Source organism: Hermetia illucens, chromosome 6, assembly GCF_905115235.1.
Source record: "Hermetia illucens chromosome 6, iHerIll2.2.curated.20191125, whole genome shotgun sequence".
Lineage (NCBI taxonomy): Eukaryota > Metazoa > Arthropoda > Insecta > Diptera > Stratiomyidae > Hermetia > Hermetia illucens.
Window position 1 is genome coordinate 9797662 of NC_051854.1, and position 27687 is coordinate 9825348.

The 27687-nt window shown below is 40.7% G+C and overlaps 1 protein-coding gene across 3 annotated transcripts in view; it reads left to right on the top strand.

Moving 5' to 3' along the window:
- LOC119659507 (A disintegrin and metalloproteinase with thrombospondin motifs 9) overlaps positions 1-27687 on the top strand; it is a 246084-nt gene that overhangs the window by 169164 nt on the left and 49233 nt on the right. For all 3 annotated transcript variants that reach the window (XM_038067634.1, XM_038067636.1, XM_038067635.1), the window contains exons 7-11: positions 390-607; positions 677-782; positions 25689-25776; positions 25873-26022; positions 26499-26651. In XM_038067634.1, the coding sequence (XP_037923562.1) occupies positions 390-607; positions 677-782; positions 25689-25776; positions 25873-26022; positions 26499-26651 (715 nt within the window). The remainder of the gene's footprint in view (positions 1-389; positions 608-676; positions 783-25688; positions 25777-25872; positions 26023-26498; positions 26652-27687) is intronic.

A 27687-nucleotide genomic window follows, 5' to 3' on the forward strand; every position in this document is an offset into this window, starting at 1 on the left:
CCAACAAGTTTACCCTTTTTGATCGAATTTATTGGCCCATAGTAGAGGGACAGGTAAATATATTACTCTCAGAATAAGTCGCGTTTTTTTCCTCGAAAATCTATCTGATGGGAAAACGGAATAATTACTGGTTTTCTCTTATTTCCGCTCAACAGTATTGTATTACATTAAAATGAATATTATGACATCCAAAAGACAACCTGCAATAATAAGCTTTGTTATATAAGAGAACCACAAAACCTTTCAAACCTGTCCCCATCTTATTTTATTCATTATTTTAATTTTCTTGATTTTTCTCGTATAATTTTTCACAAGAAATAAGAAAACCATAATCACACAAGACCTGAGAAATTCCATAATAATCTTGATCTGGTTTTCTTCTCTTACAGAAACAGGTACAAGTACGGAAAGTACGGATAACAATGAAATCGATGGCGGTATGGACATTTCCACGGATGAAAGATACCATGACCATCATACGCGTCGAAAGAGAGATATCTATAACGAGCACCCGTTCACGTTGGAGGTACTGATTGCCGTCGATCGGAAAATGCAAGAATTCCATGGGAAAGAAATCAAATCGTATATTTTAACATTAATGCAAATTGTAAGAAAGTGATTTATGTTAGCATTTATCTGGTGACCATGTACCAATCTTGAACGTTTACTTTTCCAGGTTTCGAATATTTATTCGGACGCAAGTATTGGAAATTCAATAAACGTAGCTGTTATTAACATAATGTTGCTTAAGGACGACCTCAGTATTCAATATATTGACAAAGGTAAGTTGAGTTTTGTACTTTTTTCGGGTGGTCATGGACTTCCTGCAAGTTAACTACCATCTGCAAGTGCGGACCTCACGTCGCTTGTAGCCGGCATAATTTAAAACAAGTTTGAATGCGGACAGGTTGCGCTCCGCTCTCCTGAACAGAATTAAAAATTAATCTTTCTTTCATCATTATTGTTGCGAAACACCCATCAAGTGGTCGGCATACTTGTCTAATTCCGTAGAACTCACTTCAAATAAACGTAGCAGATTTCTCTTTCGTTCTAAGTAAATCATTTTGAATTTCAAGTGCACTTAATTTAAATTAGACCGCAATGTGCAGCCAAGATACTGATAAAAGTGAACTGGTCCACAAAGCCTGTACCCCCTGAACGGCTTAAGTGCTTTCATCTTGACTTTATTAAATTGTTCGTGGATTCTTTTCGATAAGAACAATGTGGGGTTGATGAAGTTGCTCTTGTGGTACATGCGTGGATGAATTTTATAATTGAAATCACTTGAACGTGCCCAGCGGATTAAACGCAATGTACTTAAATGAAATGATCTAGAATGCTCAAGTAATTGGGATTGTTACAATGTTATTTTCATGAGAAGTTGCCTATGTGGGCTAATAGCATGTAGTCGTGCTTCTGTTCGCTCAAGGAAATGAAAACATCCCACGACGAATTAGAGTAGATTCTCGAATCACTCCACTAATTTTCTTTAAATGTTGTCCTCTCTAACCTTCCCATCCCCGTTGCCTATCCCAATCCCTTCAGCCCGTCTTATGTTGCCCTTGACGCTCATCATCCTGCTCCCGAGTTCGATGCACAGATATCCCGACTCCACTCTGCTGTCGCTCGCAATCCTACCAAGTTCAATTTTCGTCGAAGGTCTGAACTCTCCTCTGGCGGTGATCAACTGGGTTCCCCTCCTCTCTTCATTTACGTGTGACAAAGCACTCAACACCTTCTATACCATTTTATCTGGTCTTCTTCCTTGTTACGTCCCCGCCTCTCCTGAGTACTTGCGCTCTTACGCCGTCTGGTTCACCACTGAAGTTCACAAAAAACTACATCAAAAACACACCGCGAGGAAGAAGCTCCTGTCTTCTAGAAACTATGCCGACTTAGTTTTTATCAAATCTCAACGTTCCTCGGTCAAACCCCTAATACGTAAGTCTAGAAATGAATATTTGACCAGTGTTGAAGACTCACTAAAGCGCGGAAACCACAAACCTTTTTGGTCCCACATTCGCAACTCCCGCTGCCCTGCCCAGTTATCCCCTCCGTCCATTAAATTCTCTGACTCCTCAGCTAACTCCCGCCAACTATCTTCTAATTTACTTCGCCGCTACTTTTCCTCAGTCTATGTTTCCCCTCCTTCCTCCGAATCTCTCCCTATAGTGGATGCAGCCTGCCTCGCATCGCCTACCATTCCCCTTCTTACCCCCTCTCCTTGTCGAGCACCCCATTGGCAAACTTCATGCCAATCTCGGACCTGGCTGCGATGGTCTTCCAAACCTCTTTTTGCTCAAACTAGTTAAGTCTATCTCTGTTTCCCTATCCCTATTTTCAACAAAAGCCTCGAAGAGAATCATTTTCCCGGCTTGTGGAAAGAGGCTCTCATCATCCCCATACACAAAAGTGGCGATCGTACGCTTGGCGACAATTACCGTCTCATTTCCCTCCTCCCCTCCTGTTCCAAAATCCTGGCAAGATATGTCAGCGACTGGTTGTCCGCCCACTTTCGCCACCACATAGTGAAAGAGCAACATGGCTTCGTTAAGCGTAGGTCTACTGCCTCCAACCTGCTTGACTTTACCAACTTTGTCGACAAATGTCTAAATTCACGGCAAGAAATACATACAATTTCGCTGAAACCTTCGACACTGTAAATTACAAGATACTTCTATCCAAACTCTCATCTCTAAGCGTTCCCACACCCACTTGTTTTATGAGTTGCCTCTTATCTTTCCAACCGATCCTGCCAAATCTCTTTTGACGGCTGCACTTCCCGCTCCTTGTCCCCTCCTCTGGCGTCCCACAGGGATCTGTTCTGAGCCCTTTGTTTTTTTTTATTTTTTTATTCACGACCTTCCCTCGTCCTTACTTGTCCCTGTTTGTTCAATGCAAACGACCTTAAGCTGTTTTCAGCTATATCGCCGCCTATGGACTGTGTTTCGCTTCAATCTAACCTGGACACTCTGATTCGTTGGCCCTCGACTGATGGTTTAGCACTAAACGTCAGAAAGTGTCACTCCTCACATCCTCACCCACTTTTTTCTCGTATTCTCTTAACGGACATTTCTTATCCTGCTTAAATTCCACTCAAGACCTCGGAATCACTTTCGACAATAAGCTCCGCTTCGACGCCCATTGCTTTGAAGTCACCAATCGAGCAGCAAAATTGTCAGGCTTTATACTTCGCTCCTCCTCTGGTGTTGACTCCATCCAACCCTCCTTAGCTCTCCCGCGTGAGGAATACCCCTACTGCTCCGTGATCTGGTCACCCTCCCGTAAATGTGATTGGCTTGACCTTGAAAATGTGCAACGCAAATTCCCCCGTTCCCTCTTCTTTAAGAAAAGCTTCCCTCGTGTGGACTACCCCTCCCGCCTCCGCTTTCTGAAGCTTTCCTTCCTACAACAACGTAGATCCTATCTGGATCTATGCCATTTTTTAAAGTTTCCTCGGTTCTGATGAACTTCTCCGCTGCTGAAGACATAATGTGTAGTCCTGCATCTTATAACACACGTAAAGCAGACATTTTCAACGTGCCCTTCGCAGAGCTCAAAGTTTACTTTCCTTCCTTCCTTTTTCAGAACCATCTTTTACAAATAGATATATAGCATTATGAATGTAGCGCCAAGTTTAAATCTAGAATTTACCGCAATGTCGTCCGTGCTGTCGCCCTCTATAGTTCTGAGTGTTGGCCGACTATAAAAGACAATGAACGGCGTCTTGCGGTAATGGAGACAAAGATGTTATGTTGGACTAGTGGCGTGACACGTTTTGATCACATCCGAAATTCGGATATCCGCGATCGTTATGGGGTTGCACCGATCGTGGAAAAGTTGCGAGAGAGGCGTCTTCGATGGTATGATCACGCAATTCGTGCTAACGAGAATTCACTTGCCAAGATGGTCTGAACATCGAAGTCGATGGTAAACGACCAAAAGGTCGACCGAAACAACGGGGGCTTGATACGCTGGATAGGAAGTTAAAACCCTTAAGATTGCACCCAGATCAGACATTCGATAGAGCCAAATGGCCAATCCAATCATGACGAGCCGACCCCGCTTTTGAACGGGACAAAGGCTGAAGGAAAAGAAGACGAATGAAGCGCCAAGTGACACCGCTACTGTATCACAAAAGTTCACCCTGACTAGCCAGTTATTGCATAAGATAAACTACTTTTTCGACTGGGCCGCAATTAGACCCAACCAATTTGGCCCACGTTAGCTATAAAAGTTTTACTAACAATATAGTCCTCGGAAGAGTTCAAGGACATTGCTAAGAGCCGACTGTATGACAAGCTTTCATTTCAATGCAAATTTTATTACCTTGCGACACTCTGATTAGTTGTCATACCTCCCTCTTTTAAGATAGGCGTATTTTCTAACGGCAACATGTCCTCCCTCTGGTAAGATAAGCTGTCGACATATGCATACCAATCCCTATTGTAACAAAACTGCGTGAATTATCATGAAGTTGTCATCAGTATTACAAAAAGCCCAAGCGAACCATTAAAACATGTATCTAGACTTGCAGTCCCTCAGCATATGTACCACTGATGAACATCTACCCTGCCATCATGTTTCACCTCACATGTAGGAAGTTATCTCCGCAGCTCGAAAGAAAAGTGATTTCAGACCCGACCTCGGAATAATTCAAAGAACATGCTGCTCAGAATAACAAATCAACTTGTTAAAATACGCATCGCAGCATTATCATGTGGGCCCCGTACTTGGGGCTTGATTCCAAGCTACGAATGTACCAATGGATTGTGTTCATTAGAAAATTGAAGCCTGTCTGGAGCCAGAATTTATTTACTCGACAGAGTTAAACCTTATGAAAGCATCTAAAGATACAATCTCTAATGCAACTCATTAAAATCTCGGCTGAATCCATCATAGATGCCTACACCTTAATTGAAATGCATACACAACTTAGAGATATAATTACATGGTACGAAAGCCCACTAAGTCGATCCTATACCGATCAGATGTGGATCATGTCCTTATAGAAATCGAAAAGATAACAGAATCTATGATGATCATTAAACATATTTCATTCTATCGGATAAAGTGTCCAGCATAACTTGCTACCTGTAGCGTGATCAAAGATAAATGAATCGACAGTATAGGATCGTATGATCTCTAGCATTCATTTGCCCGGGTCTTAGCTGGGGTACTCGAGGTTGATCTTGTTACAAGTTTGGTACCGCAACTGCGATGAGGATCACTTCATTTATGCATGCATGAAGACTGAATCCTACACACAGAGTATGGAATTAATGAGAAAAAGTGATAAACTGATGGAGTGATCATGCAAGAGGGCTACACACATGCCTGTGTAGCACAATATTGTCAAGATCTTGCATTCAGTACTTTCTGTTTGTGGATGGAATTATTTAACTACGGTCTGGATTTTATATCCGCATGATCGGGGCTATTCAAATGCAACTCACAGTGTGTTGAGTAAAATTGCCTGATATCTTTGGATCATAACTAAACATTCAGTTATTTTCGATGAAAGTTAAATCCTCGAAGGGGATCCCGATAAAGAATTGTTGCACTGACTCCACCTTAAAAAGCCATGACGCCTCAAAGTGGGTCTATTTTCATGTATGATAGGGTTTAATTTTGAACTCTATTAGCGCATAGTTACGGTATGAAGGGAGATGCTGGGGGCTACTTCTCTCAAGTCCCATTGAAAAATCGCGGCAGTTACTCCCCGCCCTTGATATTATCATGGTTAATTTGAGTTTGTCAACCTACACCCATAGGTCGAGAAGGTTAAGAGGATACCTAAGAGGAAGAAAAAGTCTCGCCTCTGCTTTTTAAAAAGTTACAAGTACTACTATACTATTATTAACTTTATTTGTGCCGACTTCGAAACGGGATGTATTTTGAGGCTTAAATTTCGTGTGATTTTTTCGAGACTTTTCGGTTGAATAGATTCTCAGAACGAGACCTGTTACACTTTTTGAGGGTCATATTGTGAGCTCTCACTTAACTACATTTCAAGGGATACCAACTACGGGACCAGTTTCGAAAAGTACTAATTGAGCCCTTTTATATGGTATCCCGCATGGCTATATTCTGTGAAATAAAATTTTTCACCCCCCTTTCGCATGTATGGGGAGTCCTTCTTAAACTTTACGCAAAATGGCGCCACTTGCTATATGTAAATGGATTCACAGACCACACACATTTCGTGACAATCAGTCCAGCCGTTTATGAATAAATGAGATGTGAAAGACAGACAAGGAACCAATTCTAATGCGGTTTTGTTTCACATAAAACCTTTACAAGACCGCGTTTGAGGTGCCACGGCTTTTTAAGGGAGAGGATCCTTGGACGGGACTAGAAAGAAGAAACCTTCCTCTTTCATCTCCATTTCTTGCCGATCCTCCTCTCAAGGAATAGGTTTGAAAATTCTTAACTTTTCCATGATAATATTAAAAAAACATTTTATAGAGCAATGACTTGTTAAGGGGGTGAGGGTGACTTCCAAGGGTTTGCGTTAGGTTTGAAGAAGCGGGATCTTGCCTACCCCTCCACAAATCCCTCACTCTCTCCCAAGATGGAGATAAAAATTGCACATCTACCTTAATTTCACTTCACCACTTCAAGGCCCTGATCCAATATGGATTGTTGCGCCAACGACTATTATTATTATTATTAAAACTAAGAAGTAAAGGGTGAGCCAGAAATCATTCAGTGAATGCCCTAAGATCTCCCGTTATGAGCAGGCATCTTGAGCTCTAGGCTCCAATTCTTAATCGTAATCCAATTTCTTAGTCCATATTCAGTAATCAAATCATCAGCTCGTGTTCATCTTCATTCAATCTGCAAACCTAAAAGTTTCGTCCCGAAATTGCACAATCAAATAAATTCCCTTCCGGGGTAATCTCCCGTCTGAAGTGTTTGCTTGGAAATTGAGACATCAAATATTAGTGGCATCCATAGTACTCAGTGATCCTCGCTTACCTTTTAGTAAAACAACACCTCGAAATATGCATTGTCCTTGTAGGTACGGTTATCCGCTCTTACAACATTACCATTGGTTCAACTTCCAAATATATAATATATAATCATTTCCAAACATTCAATCCAAAGGAAGGACCTAGATCTTGCAATGAAGAAGGGAACAAGTTCCTGAAATACCGTATATATGGCACAAAGAATTTGGATTTTTTTCTAGAAATGGAAAACATTGGGACAAACAAAAGAACTAAATGCCCGACTCCTTTTGAATATTGTCACCGTCTTTCAACATTGTTTTGCAAGGGGGGAGAGACGAGCCCTACTCAGCCTATAAATCCACTTTCACATGAACACACCTTCTTTCTCGTATTGGCATTTCTGGGATTTTCGTTTCGACCCTCAATGTACCGGCCAAAACCAAGTGCAGTTATTTTCTCCGAGCCATTGACCTAAGATAGTGGAGCAAAACTGATCTTTGGAAACAGATGATGTAACCCCCATCTTTTCTTTGATATATCCCATCCCGTTTACCAAATAACCAAAGCAGCGAAACGCTCTAAAAGATTGTGTTCCTCGCAAAACCATTGATCTCGCTCAACGGCTGCGAATAAGCTTTCATTTACGCTGCGCAGATAGTGCTGCGTCCCCCAATGGTGTCCAGCAATAGCCATTGAAAAATTCCCAAGTCCTCTACGTTCGGTTGGAACCCTTGGAAGGTGAACTTTGGGCAAAATCAAATCACAACATCTTCTCTGTCTGTTATAGACATTACAGACATTTGGCTTTCAATGGAGATGATTACATCTATTGGCCCTTAAATGTGCAGAAGAGCGTGAATATTTATTTTACGGAATATGGCCATGACAGGCCTCTATGTTTCCGAAGGAGGTCTTAATTTTGACATTTGGGGACATCCTACCTAAAACTGATTCCCAAATGAAGAGATTGCATTTTAGGCTGGCTGCGAACACCAATTCAACTCTAAATTCACATCTACTACCCATAACATTACCAGAATACAAAAGCTGAGGGCTCTATGAGAGTGTTCTCCAGCTTCCCACCATTTAAGTTCGCCCACACTCAAAGCGTCCAAACAATGCTTCTCGCTCAAAGTGGAGCGTTCTTAGAATCCTCGATCCAGACGGCGAGAAGCACGAGCATATCCCAACAACCAATCTTCGTCTTTATTCGATAGTTAAAGGTTGTTGCACAAAAGTTCATCCTCTCCCTAGACGTAATTTCAAAGTAGTCTAAATTGAGTTTTGACTTCCTTGATGTGCAGCGGACATATTCAAGACTCTTTGGTGGCGTTTACGACAAAGCTGTAAAGCCAAAGATCAGAACCTGTTCACGCTTTCTCGAAGGAATTGTCGCCAGATGGTTTCCTCATCATAAAAAGACCGAAAGGAAATGGTAGTACAATCCAATGAGTGCGTGATACGTAGAGTTTCCAAGAGGGAAACGATCGATAGAGCTAATAAGGTCCCATGTTTAAGCGTCAATCCCAGCAATTATTTCAAGCTGGCAAGTGAAACTAGGCCCAACTAATCCACCAACACTTTGAAGCGTGCCTAAAAACAGGAAATTTCTCGTCCTTAAGAAAATCAAACGCTGGTGTCCCTTCATAAACCCAGTAAGGCACTCTAGAGACAGAAGATCCAACCGCCCAATCTGCTTGTTGTATACAATGAGATGATGGAGAAAGTCATCTAGAACATGCTGTAGTCCATTGCCTGTCGTACCGTCGGAGCGGGTGTTGAAACCGACAAGAGAAGTCCTAACGGCCGACACCAAAAGCACATTCATCTCCACCAACTGGAGTCGAATTAAAGGTGGATTGCCTGAAATAGGCGTGAATAGGTTACAAACTCGCAAATGCAAGAGCAGGTGGATTGGTTAAGGCAGCACTTTTAGAATCAAATCAAATGAGTGCTGGTGGTCGCAGAGATGATCCCAGTCGAGAAAGTCATACAAGAACTAAATTTATTGTACCATACAAAGCTTCCGGAATCTTGTACATCAATCATCGAAGAGTCGGTGAATAGAAAGGTGAAAGAAGATATGACCCGTTTAACGAACGAAAGATCGGAAAATATAATTATGTGCATTAATGAAGATACACAACGAGCGACTGAAGAGGCAAGGACAAAGAACATTTGAGAAGTCTGGTGGGAAGGACGCCTAAAGACAAATCAATCACGCTAAGTATTACATAAAAAGCGGTTCCGTGGGGCCGGGTGCAGAACAGGAGGGCGTTGTTTTAAATGGGTATGAATAACAGATGCGCCTGGTCTAGCTCCGACTGTAGCAGACGTATCATCCTGGGATTTTAACCCGGTGGGAACACAAGAAAATACCCACAATCAGATAAAAACTGCGGAGTGCACCGAACAGATGTGGACTTATCCAGTCGAAGAAAAAGCAACTACTAAAACATTCTCCCCGAATCAAAACTGAACCTCAAACACAGAAGTACTAAACTGCTGAGAACTCTAGAGATATATATGCTTGGTAGGGTATAGCGATTTAACCACACCTACGCGCCATCGGTCGCGGTTACCTCAAATGCCCTTCTACTCCCTCCAGGACTTCCCGAGACGCCATCACTCCTACTCTACTGTTCTGCGTCAAATACTCTTGCTGCGGCCCACTCGTCGGCAATCTAGGAAGAGTAGATTCCACGGCATTGCGTAGCTAACAATGGAATTATCGCCCCTCGTTACTGTGCGACCTATCCACTGCCACTTCCGCCTTCCGACCACGTTGCGTACGGGTGCCAAGCCTGCACGCTGACCAAGTTCTTTCCGAATTACCTTCAGAGCGAGCAATAGAACATGAACTGCTGAGACCAATTTCAATCTATTCTCAATGCCGCTAATCCTTGTATTCATTGAGTTATCGAAGATATTTCAGTAAATACAAAAAGCGAAAAATCTAATGAGAATTTGAATCCCTATGAGAAAGTGAGGTATCCTGACGAAATTGATAAGATTGATTAGCCTGACCATGACCAATGTGCGACGCCAGATAAAAGCAGCAGGATACTGTCAATACCATTCGACATCAACAACGGTGTACGACAAGACGATGCCCTATCATGCGTCCTCTTTAGTCTGGCCCAGGAAAAAGTGATCCGTGATGCTGAGGTAACTGCAAGGTGTACGATGCTCTTTAAGTCCACCCAACTACTGCCTTCATCCAGATCGAGTAGGCGGCGCGAGATAACAGCTACGACGATTAAATCCGAGCACGGTTACTGGCAGCCAACAGAGCCTATTCCAGCTTACAAAAACTGTTCCGCTTGAAACGTCTCACCATAGGGTCAAAGCTCTTACTGTACAAGACTATGATCTTGCCAGTCCTCATGTATTCCTCGCAAACTTGGGTTCCTAGGAAGAAAAATTGCGAACTCTTGGCCGTGCTCGAGAGAAGAATCCTCCGAAGAATTTTTGGCCCCCCACATGAGGATGGACAATTCCGTAGCCTACATAACGACGAAATCTATGAACGATACTATAACCGTCAGGTTGTGGATAAAATCCGGCTCAATAGGTTACGGTGGGCGGGTCACTTAATCTGTATGGATGAGGATGATCCCACCCGAAAAACCCATAAGGGCAATATATATGGTGGAAAAAGAAGATGAGGCAAACCCTGCCTGAGATGGAGCGATGGCGTAGGTCAGGACGAATTGGTGGACATCGGCGCAAAACCGGAATGTCTGGAGTTCCAATGCACCGAACAATCAGTTACCGAAAACATCCTGCTACTTTCATTTAGAGACTAAGTTGAACCAAGTCTGTGCCCGATATTCACGAATGTGCCGAAGGTACTGATATTATCCTAAGAAAGGTAACAAATTCAAGGTGAATGAGATGATACTGGATGGGTTGCCTGCAAAAATATCTGACAATATCAAGCTGCAACTTTATTGCACATTCTGTACTCACACGCAGTCTCATATCTAGCCATAAACCTAAAGAATTCATTTTAAATCGTACTGTCACCTCACCTGAACATCGAGTTCAATGATTTCAATGACGTCGGCACAATTTAATGAGAGACTCAGTCTCCAGGCAAAAGCATTACATATTATACTCAACCCGAGGATCACCCATGGCGGTTAATTCAATTCTGCAATTCTTTTATTACCTGTCGTGTGTTTTGGACCAATGAATGCTCCTCTGTCTCGATGGCGGCACTTTTTTTTTTCTGCAAAATCCCACTATCCATGTATAGTAGGATTTCCCGTTCTTTGTTGAGGTTTGAGTGCATTAAAAAGCATCTTATAATCATGGCACTTAGTGTCTCAAGATGTGCATAAATAAACATTAAAATTATCGGCACTTATTTCAATTGAATGTGAGGATGATGAAGGTGGCATGATTGCCTGGTACAGAGGGGGTACAATACTACCTTTTTTTGTCATTTGTTTTCGTGTTTAAGATGGAATTAACCGCAAGGCGAATGGTGCTGGAATCTCTCGGTTTCAGTGAGCCCTGTTGCGCGGAACCTGTCCCATAAAGGAAAAACACTGAAAAGCTGGCAGCCAGCGAGCGTTGTATCTTGGACAAGTAAAAGGTTAAAGGGCTGACTCTTCTCGACCCTTAGTCTCTCTTATTTGGAAATATCAAATTTGAGAGTCGTTACATCAAACCATCTTTGATTCCGAAAAAAAGACGGAAAAGTCAGTTGCTTACGCCTCAACAAATCTAACTAGCTCGCACTTTAAACCGTGACTATCTCAGGATCTCTAAAGACCATAAATGTGCCCACTTCGTGGCGACTTATATCGCAAAAAAGAACTGAAACCTCAAACAACTGGATGTAATACGAGTGCAGTAGCTTTTCCATAACTAATCGGTTTTCCATTCCATTACATCCCGACGTTTCCTTCTTTATTCTCAGCCCCATAAAACAAAGTTCACCGATCCATTTCACGTCACTCAATCCAGTATTCCTTCAAGCGTGCGATATAAACAAACCATTCGCGCCATATAAACAAAAAGCCTACACACTCCGTCAAGTACTGCAATGTCTAACTTCTTCGAGATTGAGGCATTGCTCCATCACAAAACAGCTAAGATAGCAAGCGGGTGAGCTAATCTCACTTATGGATCACGTTTTGAAAACCGCGAACTATAACAAACGGCCTCGACAATGAACTCCTCAAGTGCACAATGTGCAGATTATTTTCTGGGTTTTTTTTTTTGATTTCCTTCGGATGGAGCAGTCTTACTTCTGCCATTGTCGTACCTGAGGTTTGAATGTTATGGCGGCAGCGGCGGTCGTGCGACATATAACTCGGCGTGGTTTGGCGTAACTTGGGTTACTTCGCCATGTTGTCTCGGTGATAATAAATTTTTAATTGTTTCCACTCACGACTTTGACACCTTTTTCCTCAGATGCCGATACCATCGTGCTGCGTTCTCGGTCGATCGTGAGGAACAGGATTATGATTCGCGGTACTTGATCTTTCTGTTATTGTTATTGTTTCTCCAACGTTAGATAAGAGAGGGAGCAATAAATAGTGACAATAACCGGATCTCGAAACAATAGTAAGAGTTTGAAAGGGAACCGGTGGTGTGGTAAAAATGAGGGGCTTGATGAATAGCTGGATAATTAACCGAGTCAATGATCCATGTAATCCTAAGATCCGCTTTACGCTGAAACAGACCAGAAATGTGTAAATATTTGTATAAATTAATTCTGACTAGCGCGAGGATGTGAAGGTTTTAAACTGGTAACCACAGATAGGGCTCCCAGCATATTGGACGTTCGCTGGAAAATTTGTTACTGAAAGAAGGAATCTAGCCTTAGAATGAGAGGGATACGAGCAAAAAAGGATGAGGTAGGACAAAAACAGGAAGTCAGGATTTAACAGAGGCTGTGGTATTGTGAAGTATTGCAGACCCACGATCTGTAGAAGAGAGAACAATTGCTTTTGAAGTGAAACGTTTTCAACTTTTTAAAATATGCGCCCAATGTGGGCCCTCTAGGAGAAGCTCTTGTCAAATGCCGGATTGACCACAATGAATAGGAACAGCAAATAATTTCCGGCGGCCCGAACTTCTGGACATCTAATCCAAATCCCATGTTTAGAATATCTGCTCGTAAAAAGCAGTAGGCAATTTTTTCACATTTTTATCCAAACCAGGAATAGTGCACATGTAATGTATCAAACCAACCACTTAGTCGTCACGTTAGGTGGCAGAGAGCCCGCTCAACCTCTGTATACATGTTATCTGCGATCCTGATTAGCTCCAATCCATAAAGAGATATATCTAATTTTGCTATGGAAAATGTTTAATAACTTCAGACCGTAAAGGGATGACAATTTCTGCATTTTACAAATATGCGCCCAATGTGGGTTCAATCAATTTACGATGTTTCATAGTAAAACATTAAAACTTTCTTGGAAAAACAAATTGACTTCAGAACATGGAGAGATCTTTAGATAGATCAATCCAAATTTTCATATCGATGCAATGTGATGATTTAGATGCAAAAATAAAAGGAAATAAAAAAAGATAAAATATGAAAGAAAATGGTGTTCCTTACTACTAATTGGGGAACCAAATATCCTCCCCTGCAATCACTTCTCGAGGTTAGACCTAAACCGGATACTACCCATGCATTTCTACCCCTGCATCACACATGCACACATTGAACAGTACAGTGCATACATCCACACAACATCTGCCCTGTGGCCTTACGAGAGGCTAAGCACTTGTGTACTTTCAAATTTAGTCTCCAAACAGTTTCTCAATATCTGGATATAGCCTTTCCTACCATCACTCCCTCTTTTTGCTAATCACTCATCGGAAGAACCTTTTCAAAAACTTACCAGCATTCATTCATCCTGAATTTCTACTAGCTAATTTTAGTCCCGATCATTCAGTTGCCCATTAAACTAGCGATAGCTCAACAATCCCCAAAAAAATGTAAAGAACTGCTTTTACAGGAGTTAAGAGTTTAAGGGCCTAAGGTGGTGTTAACCAAAAGATATATTGAAATTACCTCCAGAAAGCAAGTCTACTCAATTTGTGTAGACATAAAAAAAATGCCCATAGGCAACATTTTTTATTTTTCAATGTAGTCAACATCAATGCGGATGAAGGCGGTGAGGTGAGGCCTATATTTTTTGATCTGCTCCTTCACCAACTTCCCCATATCCCGTTTCACTTCTTCTCAGGAAAGTGAGCAGATAGTGATCTCAAGGCGCCATGCCAGGGAAATGCGTGGCTTTGGCCGTGCGAGATCTATAATTATCCCCCTGAATTAGATATTCCATCAAAATAAAGCCTTCATGATTTTTTTTTGGCAGAAATTGTGGTTTCAAATTTGAATTTGAGTGACAAATAAATGGTAAATATAAAATTTTCCCTTTAACCATGAAGCAAGGAAGCGACAACTTCATGGTGAAAAATATTGAATAGTAGGGACAGAAAAGGAGGACAACTGGAGAAAAACTTCAGTCAACTCCAGAGGGATCCAGGATATGGCATAAAAGTGACGGACACTATAAACACCAATTCCTAATCAACAGAGAGTAAAAATCCATCTCCTGAATGGCATTTCAATTCTCACTGAGAGGAGCCGAAATAAGAGATTCTATTAATGATGCTCTGATACACTTGACTTTGCCGGCATTTGAGTTTACGACACTCTAAATATACAAATGCCACCTCATAGTTGTGATTTACGCTGATCATATACGGATACGTCTAGGTATTCGCAACGACATGACATTCCTTGAGCTATCCTCAAAGTAGCAAATTTGAGGCTAATACAATTGCATCTTCAATTGGAGAAAAAGTCTTTTCATCTTTTTTACCTCGTCTCCACTTGATTTTTTTATTACCTTAAATTAACTAAATTAAGCGAATAATGAAGGTGAGACAACATCTGATGAGTTGCTCCTGCCCTGGATGAAACCGCAAGTCATATACTTTTTGCAGCTTGGATGAGTGCCCAAGAATGAGGGGCCGTTGGTCAAAAGCCTGGAAGTATGCTGCTTTCCAACTGGTCCGGCCCGCCATCAATTGGATGGTGGACTTAGGACCCCCTCGATTTCCAAACCAGAATCTAGTGTTGCTCCGGCCGGCTTAAGCCTGCCTTATTATGTATATTACATGGCGATTTTTGTCCTATTTATATTTCATACAAAAGTCGACTTTGTAACCACTTCGCTCACGAAGCTGCAGGCAGAGGTGAGGCAGCGTCTGATGAATTACTTCTGCCCTGGCTGTGTTATCATCATGAGAACAGAGTCATGACTCCATTCTTATTGAGTTTCTATTGCTCTTGGCTACCACACTAGCATGCACACGTCTATCTTTGAAAGCTGATCTGTGTTATACAACTCCGAATGGAACATTATCCGACAGCGCCTAAGGATTCTCAACCACCTTCTTTTGGAAAATTAATTTCAAATAAAAGATCTCCTGGCTTCAGCATCAATTATAATCGTTCGCTAATCCTTTGGTCCGCTGCCCCAGACCAATAAATTTTGACAAAGCCTATGCTGAATTTTAGCACGTATTACGGGGAGACTTTCGGTGCATTTTGCTTAACCAAAGTTACTTGGCAAGGTGCGCGCTCTTAAGCAAGATTATATGAATATTTAGTGAAAATACCAATCAGTGGTGAAAACAAATGATAGAAGACTGAGATTCTATAGACAAGTTTAGGATAATGCAGAAATAGCTGCAAAATCAAAATCTTCTCTACGAAACCTGATGATCAATATTGGTCTCTGCTTGAAGTAAAAAGATGGTTCTTCTTTTTTGGCTGCAATTTAGGCAACGCCATCTGTTAATAAGCTCTACCCAATCTATTCTGGCCTCTGATTCCTTCAAGAGATCAAAAAACATCCAATGCAAGTATAACCCTAGAAAAGTTTGGTAGTAAAGTGCCTACCGTAGTGTTACGGAAACAAATGTGTAACTATTCTTGAAATAGGCTTTATGTTCCGAAGTCATCAAACATTTCCAAGCCTTCTTTTTCTTCAGTCTTTGTCCCGTTCAGAAGCGAGGTCAACTCGTCTTGATCAATTGTGCCATTTTGTTCGGTTTAAGGCCTGATCAGAATGGAGCCTCGCGGCTTTCAAATCTTTAGGTAATGGTAGGAAATGGGGAATTGCCAATTGAGAAGGTGGAGCTCGTTTTCTTAGGTCATGCGGAACTACAGAGATATTCCAGTCGAGAAGAGAGTATAGTTAACTACAATTACTTAACTTATGGTTTTATCGTTGAAAGTGCTGGTCAGAGGGGAGACCCAGATGAATAGTGAAGGCACTGTTCCTGCAAAGGTTGGACACAGTGATTGAAGCAATCACAGCGATCAAGATACCTCGTATCGGCCAAGACAAATTTCTCGAAATGTACATGAAAACAAACGACAAGAAAGAGACGGGATTGGATGGTATTTTGAGAAAAGCAATGAAAGCTGCCACAGCCATTGGACCAGACATACATACTTATATGTACCATGCAAAAATGGAAACAACAACTTCTGGTTTTATTATTAAAAGGAAACAAACAATCTGGATCTCATCATGTTATCCAATATTGCTTTTGGATACGGTGACAGTGAAATGGCTCTGGTGGTCGAAAGTCCCATGTAATGATCATGTTGGAAGCCTTCAACCCGGAAAACGACTCATCAAATGGTTGGTGATCACAATGAATACTGCGCGCTGCGCTAATTGAGGAACGTAGTGACTAGCCAATTCACCAACAGGAAGCTAATTGGAAGAAAAGTGCAGTCGAAGTCCGCCGAATGTTAGTGGAAGTTTAATGATGAATTGATATCATTGGATACATCTTGCGGAGAACGGTTTCGACGATTTAAAAGTGATCATTTGGAAACAAGGAGAATTTAACTCAACCTAAAAAGTTCGGAGTCAAAGAATTAGAAACAGTACTCCACCAATATTCGTATCAAACGCAAAAGAGCTCACAAAACTTTGGAAGCTAGCCAACAAATGGAATACATCCAAGGGCAAGAAAATTAGGTCCTATTCGAGCTAAAACCGATAGATATCCACCGACGATTTTTCATATCCGAAATGTTGCTTGGACGGTACAAAAGACATCCTTTTCAGCATCGAATCATAACCGGAGACGAAAAATGAATTCCATATGACAGCCCGAAACGCCGAAGGTCGTATGTAAAGCCAAATCAACCGGGGACATCAAGAATGAACCCGAACATCAATGGTGCCAAGGTGGACCTTACTTATTTCGAGTACCATCAGTTTCGATCTACGCAAAACGCTTTGACTGAAATAGGTTTCACTTCAAAACGGGATGTCAAAAATTATGATAGTTCGATCCATTCTTGGCTTCAGAATTACACATTTCAAATGAATGTGTTTTTCAAGCAACAAAAACGGATCGAATTAAATTGTACCCCAATACGAAAGGACAAAATACTATTGTGCCTAGGACGGGGTGCCTGAGAGGTCGATCCTGGATCCACTCTAGCTAAATATCATTTACGATGTTGTTGAAAACCACATCCAGGGAATCTGGAATACATCCAAACACAACGAACCTGGAATGCACTGTTGGATAACCATATATGCTTGACATTAGGCTAAATTTTGAAGTGCTTTTGGAATATTATGTAGATATTTCATAGCTTTTTGGAAGTAATGGGATTGCCAATTTAAAGGCAACCATAAATGCATCTCAGCCTCCCGAACGCTTAAGCACCTTGGATTGTGGACGAAGGAGTAATATTAGGGGCATCAACAAGCACTTTAAATCTATCAGGAAGAATTGGCCCTGTCACCCTCCACTTCTTTAAAGGAAGGAAGCAAAATTTGCTTAGAAACCATAAACTATGCTAAATATTGCGGAACCGAAAAGCCGGGTCATGCTTTTCAGATAAAGACGAGGCATACTGTAGATAATAGATGATAAGGATTGTTGAAACGCATAGTTGTGGTCGTCAGAAGAATTAATGCAAACAAGTGTCAGTTATTTTGGAAAACGAGTAATTAGAGAAGCAAAAGCGGAACAGGGATGCTTTTACCCATATATCAAGAACGAATAGGAAAAACCGGGGGCATGCATCGTCAGGAAAGATTTGTTGGTCCAACCTTAGGACGCAGAAGCATCTTGATTAGATAAGGAACTAACAAACAATCGGCAAAAGGGAGAAAGAGAAGCGATTTTGTTAACTTCGTGCTCAGTTATTAGAAACTTCTTCAAAGTGCTACAAAGAGAAAACTCCCCCACCTATGAATGGGGCAAAAGTGGGCGAGGGGATATTTCCATTAGCGTCCGCTGAAAGAAAAAATATTGGTCTACACAAGTTGCCCACTCCCTACTGAATTCAAAGAATTTTCCATCCCCCAGTTGACATCAAACTTCTACAACAAGGTCAATAGCAAAAAATAACCTGGAAAGGGACTGGCAGATAGTAACTCAGATTGCCATGTTACCAGATCGAACTTTCGATTAGTTGTCACAACGTGATTAGTGGGGAAAGATCGCTGGAAAAGGCCAAATTTGGACCTAAACGTCATTCGTGGGGAAAACATGAGCGCTTTGTAAGAGATTTTCATTAATAAGGACTCTATGCTCCACTGAAAGGACTTTAAAGAATTTCTAGTATCCTCATTTCGGCTACAAGTTCACAATATTCTGTTTTAGCCTGGATCGACTTCCATGTCAAAAGAATTGTCTGATTAACAAGAGACCTGTACTTTCGAAGGAGAGAGTGTTATTTTTCGTTCAAAATACTCATTCGTTTCCTCTAGTGCAAGGAATGCACGTTTCCCCGGTTGGTGAGCTGATGAATGCAATCCGCTTCATTTTTCGTAAATAGAGACGTAGATACTTCTCTTCTCCCAGAAGTCGCACCAAAATAGACCACCAAATTTGAATTACGACATCAATCCTAATGGCACAACCACACAAAAAGTAATCCAAGATCACTTCCTGGCCGATATTTCAAAGTGATAGAGTCCACTTATGTAAGAAAAAACAAGAGTGGACGCTGTAGGAAAAAAGCAACCAAATGAAAGAATTCCAGATAATAATCTTGAAAATGTTCCCACCTGGCTTAGCATCCGCGAAAAGGTTGGGTAAAATCTTATTATCGCGACATTAATCGGAACACATAAAATACTCTCCAGCACCTTGTACCTCATTAAAACGCCATCATATTCTTTCTTTACAGATAACTAATGGAACAGAGTTACTAGTTTTCAAAAAAGTTCAGCAACTACCATTTATATTCATTAGCAACCACCAAGTTCCTATTCCTAATTTTCATTCATGAAGCGTGCAGGCCACTCGAAAAAAAAACGCTCTCCTGACCTTGTGAAAAGTGATAAAACTATAGTGTTTATGTTTAATAATGGCGGTACGCCCTTACAAGTCTGGTTAACGCTCCATCAGAAAGCGCAGTAAGAGCTATTTGGACAGACCTACCTAGGTCCAGGCTTAACCACTTAAGTTTGCTGAAGGTGCGCCTGTCTATGAAGTGCTCACCATATGCCCAACTGAATTTCATTTACATAAATTTCATTCAGTGTTACATAGGCTTGAGGATGAATTTTATCTCAATCATAATTAATTCACACCACCAGCTTTTTATCATGTTAATGCCGGTCATTTGTTTTATTTTTATCTTTCTTTTCGTTTCAACCAAGGTCGGTATATTTTTGCGTGGCTTTGTAATCAAGAAGAAATGGAAATGGCACCTAGTTCTGAGACGGACAGTTTTCAAAACGAACAGTTCACGTTTTTTTAATTTTAATTAATATTCAAATCATATCCTGAGTGTGTAAGCGAAAATTAATTTGTCGTTGAGGTAATCCAATATTTTTATCAAAAATTATCTCAATGGGTCTGAATTTTGATCAGATTTGACTCGTCCACCGGAAAAATCAGGCTATGATCTTTTCTCACTAAATTTGCATATACACTGTTTGGATTTACATAGTTGCAATTAAATGCTAATAAGCGTGATATCGAGAGACAGATAGAGGTCCGAAGGCAAATTAAGCAATCAAAAGATTAAAGTAGTCAATTTATTCACCAAAATCGCAAGGACAGAAAAAAGGACTTCCTGATGGTCCGAGAAGACGTCGAAGTAAGTGTATGCCCCCGTGAAGAAACTAACTGAAGCATAACACCTAAAAGTCTGTCAAGTTTGGAATTTAAGTTTGCTAAGAAAGGACATTCAACCTTCAGACGATTAGAAAACCAAACCTAAAGTAGGAGCATCGTTTCCCTACTGTGGACTTAGGGAAGCATACCATATGGCAGAGTTTGGTGCACTCTACTCCTAACCAGCGAATGATTCTCCACAAATTCAGTATTACATCTCCACCGATATCTTGCAATTCATCCCAAGAGCGCCTTTTCGACGTTGGCCAATTTCTAAAATTGCATACGAATACAACAACACAAAAAATGGAGACTCTTTGGAATCATTCTTGGAAAATGTGTGATATGAGGGTATTTGGCACGATATCTTAAATGCAGGCATTTTAGTGCCCAATGTGGGGTAAACTTGATACGTCAAAGTCTTTAATGGCTGCAGTTACCCATGCGCAACATTGAATCCTTTAGCCTCCAAGAGAGCCATACCACTTTCTCAATGCCATTAGCTCTCAGAAAAACCCTGAATGAGATTAAGTTAAATTATCCCTCCAATCTGCGTCTGGAACATGAAATAGAACCTTTGAGTATCTGAAGCAGGGTGATTTCCGAATTCCGAAGACATCACATGGGCCGAATAATTGTAGTCTCGTGGTGAACGTTGCTTCCCCGTCCCCTCTGCCACGACGCCCAAGGACCCTTGGATCTCCGACCCTCTGCAATGTTCCGCTTTACGGCTCATGACACTAACATTGTAGTCCTACAAAAACTAAGCCCAAGTCATCAAATCAACACTTGAAAGTTTTATAGCGTCTTGAATTGGGGATTGGTGGTTGATTGTTGTTATATTTGTTTTAAAATTGATCCTTCGCTCGACTTTTCCATAAAGCCCATAAGAAAATCTTCTTAAAGCCGAAATGGAACTGAAGGAATCCAAAAATGAAAAGATCCCAATGGCGGATGAACTTCAAAATGGAGCTCTTTGCTTCCAATCAGAAGAAAGCAACAATGAAACAGGAAAATTCCAGTGCTAGACGACATTGTTCAAATTGGCGTAACTTGAGAACTTCAAAAGTTACAAACGTACAAGCCACATTTGCCTCGTACAGACTTCTGCATGGTCATAATAGGAAGCCCTGAAACAATGAAAATTAACCACAGTGACCATCGTAGCAATAAGTTGGTTTAACAATTAAAATATAGAAGATTTCGGCTTTTTCTTACGTGAGAAGCTTTGAATACTCCACTTTCATAAGCTTCAGTAAATCCACACGAAAATCACGACCTACTATAACATTCTTAATTATAATAGGATTTCCACCAAACTTTCCAGTATCGTGACCAATATTATTGTTTGCCTTTCTCCAAAAGAGCAACTAAAAGGAAGGGGATTTTCGGTAACTTTAAGAAGACATAAATTGGGATGTATTTTGGAACCTTTCTCCAGAAAAGTTTTATTTTAATAAGATTTTGTTTTACACAAGACCATGCAAAGAGAGAGGACATTTTGCGAGTTTTTGTTTGAAAAATGGCAAGAAAAGTGTTAATCAAAATGTGTAAAGATAAACTGAAACGATTGCTGCAAACTGCGGCAATACAATTCGGCAATCAAATCAAGGTACAGTTAAAAATCTTAAGGTGGATCTCTGATCCCAATTAGGATCCACCGTGCAGATGCCCACTTCTACATTTGAGAATTATGGCTTCAAAATTTAGGGGGGGGGCGATTCTGATCATTACATCCACCAGATACCTCATTGGTCAAATACACACGTCAAAAATAATCATCAAAAAATCTTCATAAGGGACCCAACCGTAAATAATCTGAGGAAGATAGATTTTCAAAGAATAAACTTCCCAATCAGGATGAAGGCCTTCAGATAACATTCAAAGTTACGGATACCAGAACATTTTTAAATAAGACCTTATCGTCTAGGCTATCCTGTAGGCACTCTTCTAATCACCTTGGCCAAATACAAAGAGAAAAGATTCCCCTTAATTAATGGCGAATGGAAACACAAAGGTAGAATGCAAGAAAGACAGAAAGTCCAACGTACGCCAAGATATTAAGCGCGAAACTAAGTTTTCGTCAATAGATGGCTACAGCAGTAAGTGCTGGTCGATTTGGACATATACAAAAAGTGGAGACTCTTTTTCTTCAGCCTTTGTCCCGTTCACAAGCAGGGTTAGCTCGTCGTGATCAGTTTCGCCATTTGGTTCCATCAAAAGCCAGATCTGGATGCAATTGCAAGGCTTCGAAATCTCCATCTTGCGTATCAAGTCACTGTTGTCTCGGCCGACCTTTTGGTCGCTTACCATCGACTTCGATTTGGTTTGGTAGTTGTGTGGAAATGTCTGATTTTGAACCAAATAATTGTCATTTGCGGGAAGTGTTACTTTTCTTAATGCATTTAAAGAGAACGGTGGCTGAAGCATCGACAGTTAAAAAAAAATTATAGAAATGCTCCAAACAACGTGCCGTGACTGGTTCCGTTGCTTTAAAGACGGTGATTTCGATGTTGACAACTGTCCACATGAAAGAATGCCAAAAACCTTCGAAGACGCGAAATTGGAGGGGTGGCTCGATGAGGATCCGTGCCAATTGCAAGACCATCTTACTTCGGTATTAGGACTTACCCGCCCAGCCATTTCCAAGCGATTGCAAGAATTGGAAATGACTCAAAAGCAAGGAACTTGAATTCCTTATGATTTGAAACTAAGTGACGTTGATCGTCGTTTTTCGCCTGTAAACAACTGCTCCAGCGACAAAAAAGGAAGGGTTTTTTTCGTTGCATCGTGACGGATAATAACAAATGAATTCATTACAGCAACTCAAAGAAAAAAAAGTCATTGGGACTGTTCGGTCATACTTCCAGGTCGTCGACTCGGCCGATTTCACACGCTACGAAGGTTACGCTGTGTATTTGGTAAGACCAGGTCGATGTTATCTATTATGACCTGTTAAAACTGAACGAAACTCTCACTGGCGAACGGTACCAACTTCAGTTGATGGAACTGAACCGAGCACTGTGCGAAGAACGGCCACAATACGAGCAGAGGCACGAAAAAGTGATTCTACTGCATAGTAACGCTCGGCCTCATGTTACCAAACCCTTTAAAAACTACAAAGAAACGCTGAAATGGGAAACCCTGCCCCACCCGCTATATTACCCAGATATTGCGCCGTCCGATCATTATCTATTCCGTACGATGGCACGTGATCTGGCTGATAAACAGTTCCGCTCTTATGAATACATCGAAAAATGGCTTGATTCGTGGACAGCCTCAAGAGACGAAAACTTTTATCGTGCAAGAAAAAAGGGAAACAGTTGAAACTAGCGATAGACAATACTTTGAATGATTTATATAGAACTGTTTTTCAGAATGAAGTTGTATTTTGAAAAAACGAAACGAAAGGTAACAAAGGTGATGTCACTAATTTTACTCCCAGAATGTCAGGCTTAATAATATATACCCCCCCTAACTTTGACTCTGCCCAAGCTTACTTAATACTCTTCGACTCCAGCTTTAGAAGCATCATCACACATTGTTCCCTTAAATTTTGCCCCCCTGTTCCCAACTGTCGTTTTCTTACCCATTAAAAGGGTTCAATGCAATTTCTTCCAATCACTCTCCGCATAAACTTCCTTAATATGTGAATTTCCAAGGTTTTGTAGTGAACAAATTCGTGGTGGTTCCTCGTTATGGTATCGCAGCCTAAAAATACTCTCCATCTCGATATCCGTTCAAATAATGTCGATGATAGTATATTATTATATTTTGGAAAATTACTGCAGACCCCCCTTAGGTTTTTCCAACATTCATAAAATATTACAATATAGGTGATAGTATCAGTGATGATCGTGGAAGTTTTGGTGGAAATGCTACTATTGCTAACAAAGTTATAACAGGTCAAAGTTGAATTACTACAACCTAAGACAAGAAATGTCAGTATCAAATTGAGGTGACTAGCTGAACATAGTCAATGCAGATACGCTACGAACTATGTACAAATTGAAATACTACGCACTTTAACACTGTTACATAGAAACTTCAAAAAACCTTTCATATTTGAAGTGTCGGGCTTCCAGTTTCTCAGTTTCTTTTAAATTCTTTATCGGCCTGATGAATTGCTCCACCTATAGGGTCTGAGAACCTTCGTTTGCACTCCCAGATTCTGCATTACAGCTTGGTCTATCAGACTTTTCCTGGGGCTAAAACTTTAAGCGTATACTACCTCCTTATTCTGGGGGCAACATTTAATTAGATTCTCTCCATAGATATATAGATCCTCATCTCAAAAAATGAGAAAATGTACAACCATATAATGCTTGAAACGTTTGAAATTCAAGGCCAAGTAAGACCAATCCAATCCGTGATAAGTCAAAACGGTTCCGAAAAATCACACAGACGTTTTCAGAATTAAGAAGACCCCACTAATATCCAGAAAATTCATCACATTTATGTGAAGAGTAACCACGGCCTCTCTTAGAATAAAGGACCACTTTAATTCTTCACTAGCAAAGTTAGGAAGGTGTTAAGGTTTTTAAACAGTACTTCAGGGCGCAGTTGGGGACTCAATTCCAGAGAAAGTCTCAGAGTATTCCTTTATCATTTATTTCACCCATTGATGCCCCTGTGCATCATCCCAGAAAGTACCTAGACCTCACAGAATCGACACCACGAGATGACATTGAGGATAACCTTGTGCAAGGCAAAAAAGCCGATTGGAATCTCCAAATCCTTATGCGTTCAGGCAACCTGGTTACTAAATCAGACCTTTCTTCAATCTTGAGGAAGTTAGAGGAAGCCAACTTCAAGATTTTTGTCACAGAAGCGGAAGTTTCCAACGGTTGGCTGTGCAGCAGTTCTGAATAATATGATAAAAACACCAAAATCAAATTAAAAACAGAAACCTTTCTCTCCTCATGGCGGAACTAGTTGCAATCTGGCAGGAAAGTAGTAATCATTACGGATACACCTGATCCCGTGAATTGTCTGACCAGCATCAAAAAGAGAAAGGAAACAAAGAAGTACTCAGAGTGAAATTATGCGGTGTTTCCAACGATTAATTAATTGAAGTAATAAAAACTTGTTGTTTCTTTTTCGTTGGTGTGGGTATTTATTCTTGCAAATACCGATATTTCGGGAACCACTTGTTCCCTTCATCAATGCGAACAAGAACTTGTTTGCACTGATGAAGGGAACAAGTGGTTCCCGAAATATCGGTATCTTGTTTGCACTGATGAAGGGAACAAGTGGTTCCCGAAATATCGGTATTTGCAAGAATAAATACCCACACCAACGAAAAAGAAACAGCACAGACGTTTTCGAATTAAACCCAAGTTTACAAAAAAAGGCAAAAAGTTGACTGACGGTTTCGTCCAGGGCAGAGGCAACTCATTAGACGCTGCCTCACCTCTGCCCTGGGAACAGCGTGACCGAAAGTAACGATAGATGGAAAATGCTCCACTTTTTTTTCCTACCATCTCGGTTATTTTATGCAGATAGTGCGTACCGAGCTGAAAGAATCACCTACAAAGACAGAGAAGGATCCAACTTATCTGCTTTTCTTCTATTTTTCAGGTGTTTATGCTGCCCATTTATTAAAACGTTTCTGCTCATTCATGCAGCGACGACCTGAACATTACGACACTGCAATTTTACTAACTAGGTAAGTTCCCACATCATCACCAATATCTATAGATAGTTATTGTATCTTAATTATGCGCCCACGCTTACTTTCAATAACGACCAAAATCTATTATAGAGAACAAATCTGCCGAAATACAACCGAAACAAAATGTGATACTTTAGGCTTGGCTGAATTGGGAACAATGTGCAAACGACATTCCTGTTCGATTGTACAAGACAATGGATTACCAGCCGCCTTTACAATAGCCCACGAACTTGGACACATGTAAGTTGAAGACAAATTGGTTTATATTAAATTTGGAGATACTTAAATCTAGTGAGGACTGAAAGCGTAATCAGATTCAGCGGAAGACGACTCAATTTCCTTTTGGAAATTGAATCCAATCTACCATGGTTGGATGACCGGGATCATTGGACCATGCCAAGGTCTTATCTAAGTTGCATAGATGCCGGATTCACACGGATGTTGCGCTAGATTTTTTTTGTAACTTGTCCAGAATTGTGGACCAACCGTAGACGCTTTAATGGGTTACCAAATTTCCATAACGACTGCGAAATAATCCAATTAACACCGTATATCCTCACAAGGCACGTGTAATCGATCAATCAAAATTTACGCGCCATTGTTCAACATCTAATTCAAATTCTGCGCTCAAATGAACCGGATAACGCTGAAATTTCATCTTTTTTTTCATAGCATGGAAAATAGTTGTGAACTAATTTTCCCTCGTTACATTCCAGATTGAACATGCCACACGATGACGACTCGAAATGTGACAATTTTCGAAAGAAAGGCAAGCGAATGCTGAACATAATGTCCAGTACTATGGGCGATGATATACATCCTTGGTCATGGTCAGATTGCTCAAGACATTATGTCACCGAATTTTTAGAGTAAGTTCATGATTTACATTCATATTTACTAATAAGACAAGCTTCTATTCTCTCTATAATCGCTAAGTACTAAAATGCATGATTTATAGACAATAAAATCAAATCAGATTGAAACAGTGCAGCTGGGCTAGGTTGGAAAGAAAAGATATTCAGAATTTTGATATGTGGGTCAAGTATAGACTAAGAGTGGTAAATTGTCACCTGAAAAGGTGTAAAATGTCTTTCAAATGTAAGATTTATTAGCATATGAAGTTGATTTGATTAAATTAGATAAACATTTCAATCGATATGAGTAATATCGTACTTAGAAAATGAGATGTTGTTGAAGCAGGAGGGTCAAGGGTGTTGTCTTCAATATTAAATTGAATGTGAGACAAGAGAGCATGGAAGATCATAATATTCAGAGCGTCTTCCAGCATAACCTTTTGATAATAGCCAAGTTTTCTTTACATTATGCTGGTTTCGCACACCCTGCCTTGAAATAACATACAGCAGGATTCATTCGTCTCACATCTCCTCATCTGTCCGTCTGGGAAAACAATAGGATCCGTTCCTGTTTTCATCGATGACCTTTCAAGGATGTCCATCGAAAATTCTGTTAGATCCTTCTGTTGAGACATGCAATCTAACGTATCCAAGTTTCAAAGGTTCGATATTTCGATGCTGTTAGCGCTTGTGGAAACTGGCTTTACCTCAACGCCCAGCCCAATGGAAACCACTGACGCTGACCAAAACAGCAATAGCTTGATACGTTCAACAGAGATTTGAGGACACCTTAACGCCACTCAGAACGCAAACCACATTAAATCAAAGCTGACTCAGTTATCGAACAGAACAATGGTTAAGAAAAACGAAGAATAGTCTAAGAGTGCGACTCATCCTCTGGATATTAGCTAGCTGCTTGTTGGAGGCAGCAATTCTCTTATAACATCCATTGCACTTGTTTTTGCTCACGGATCAGCTTCTGTATTGCTTAGCAATTTTTAGGAGCGACTCCTTGTTTCACAGAAGCCAGTTTTTCATCTTCCTTCAACTT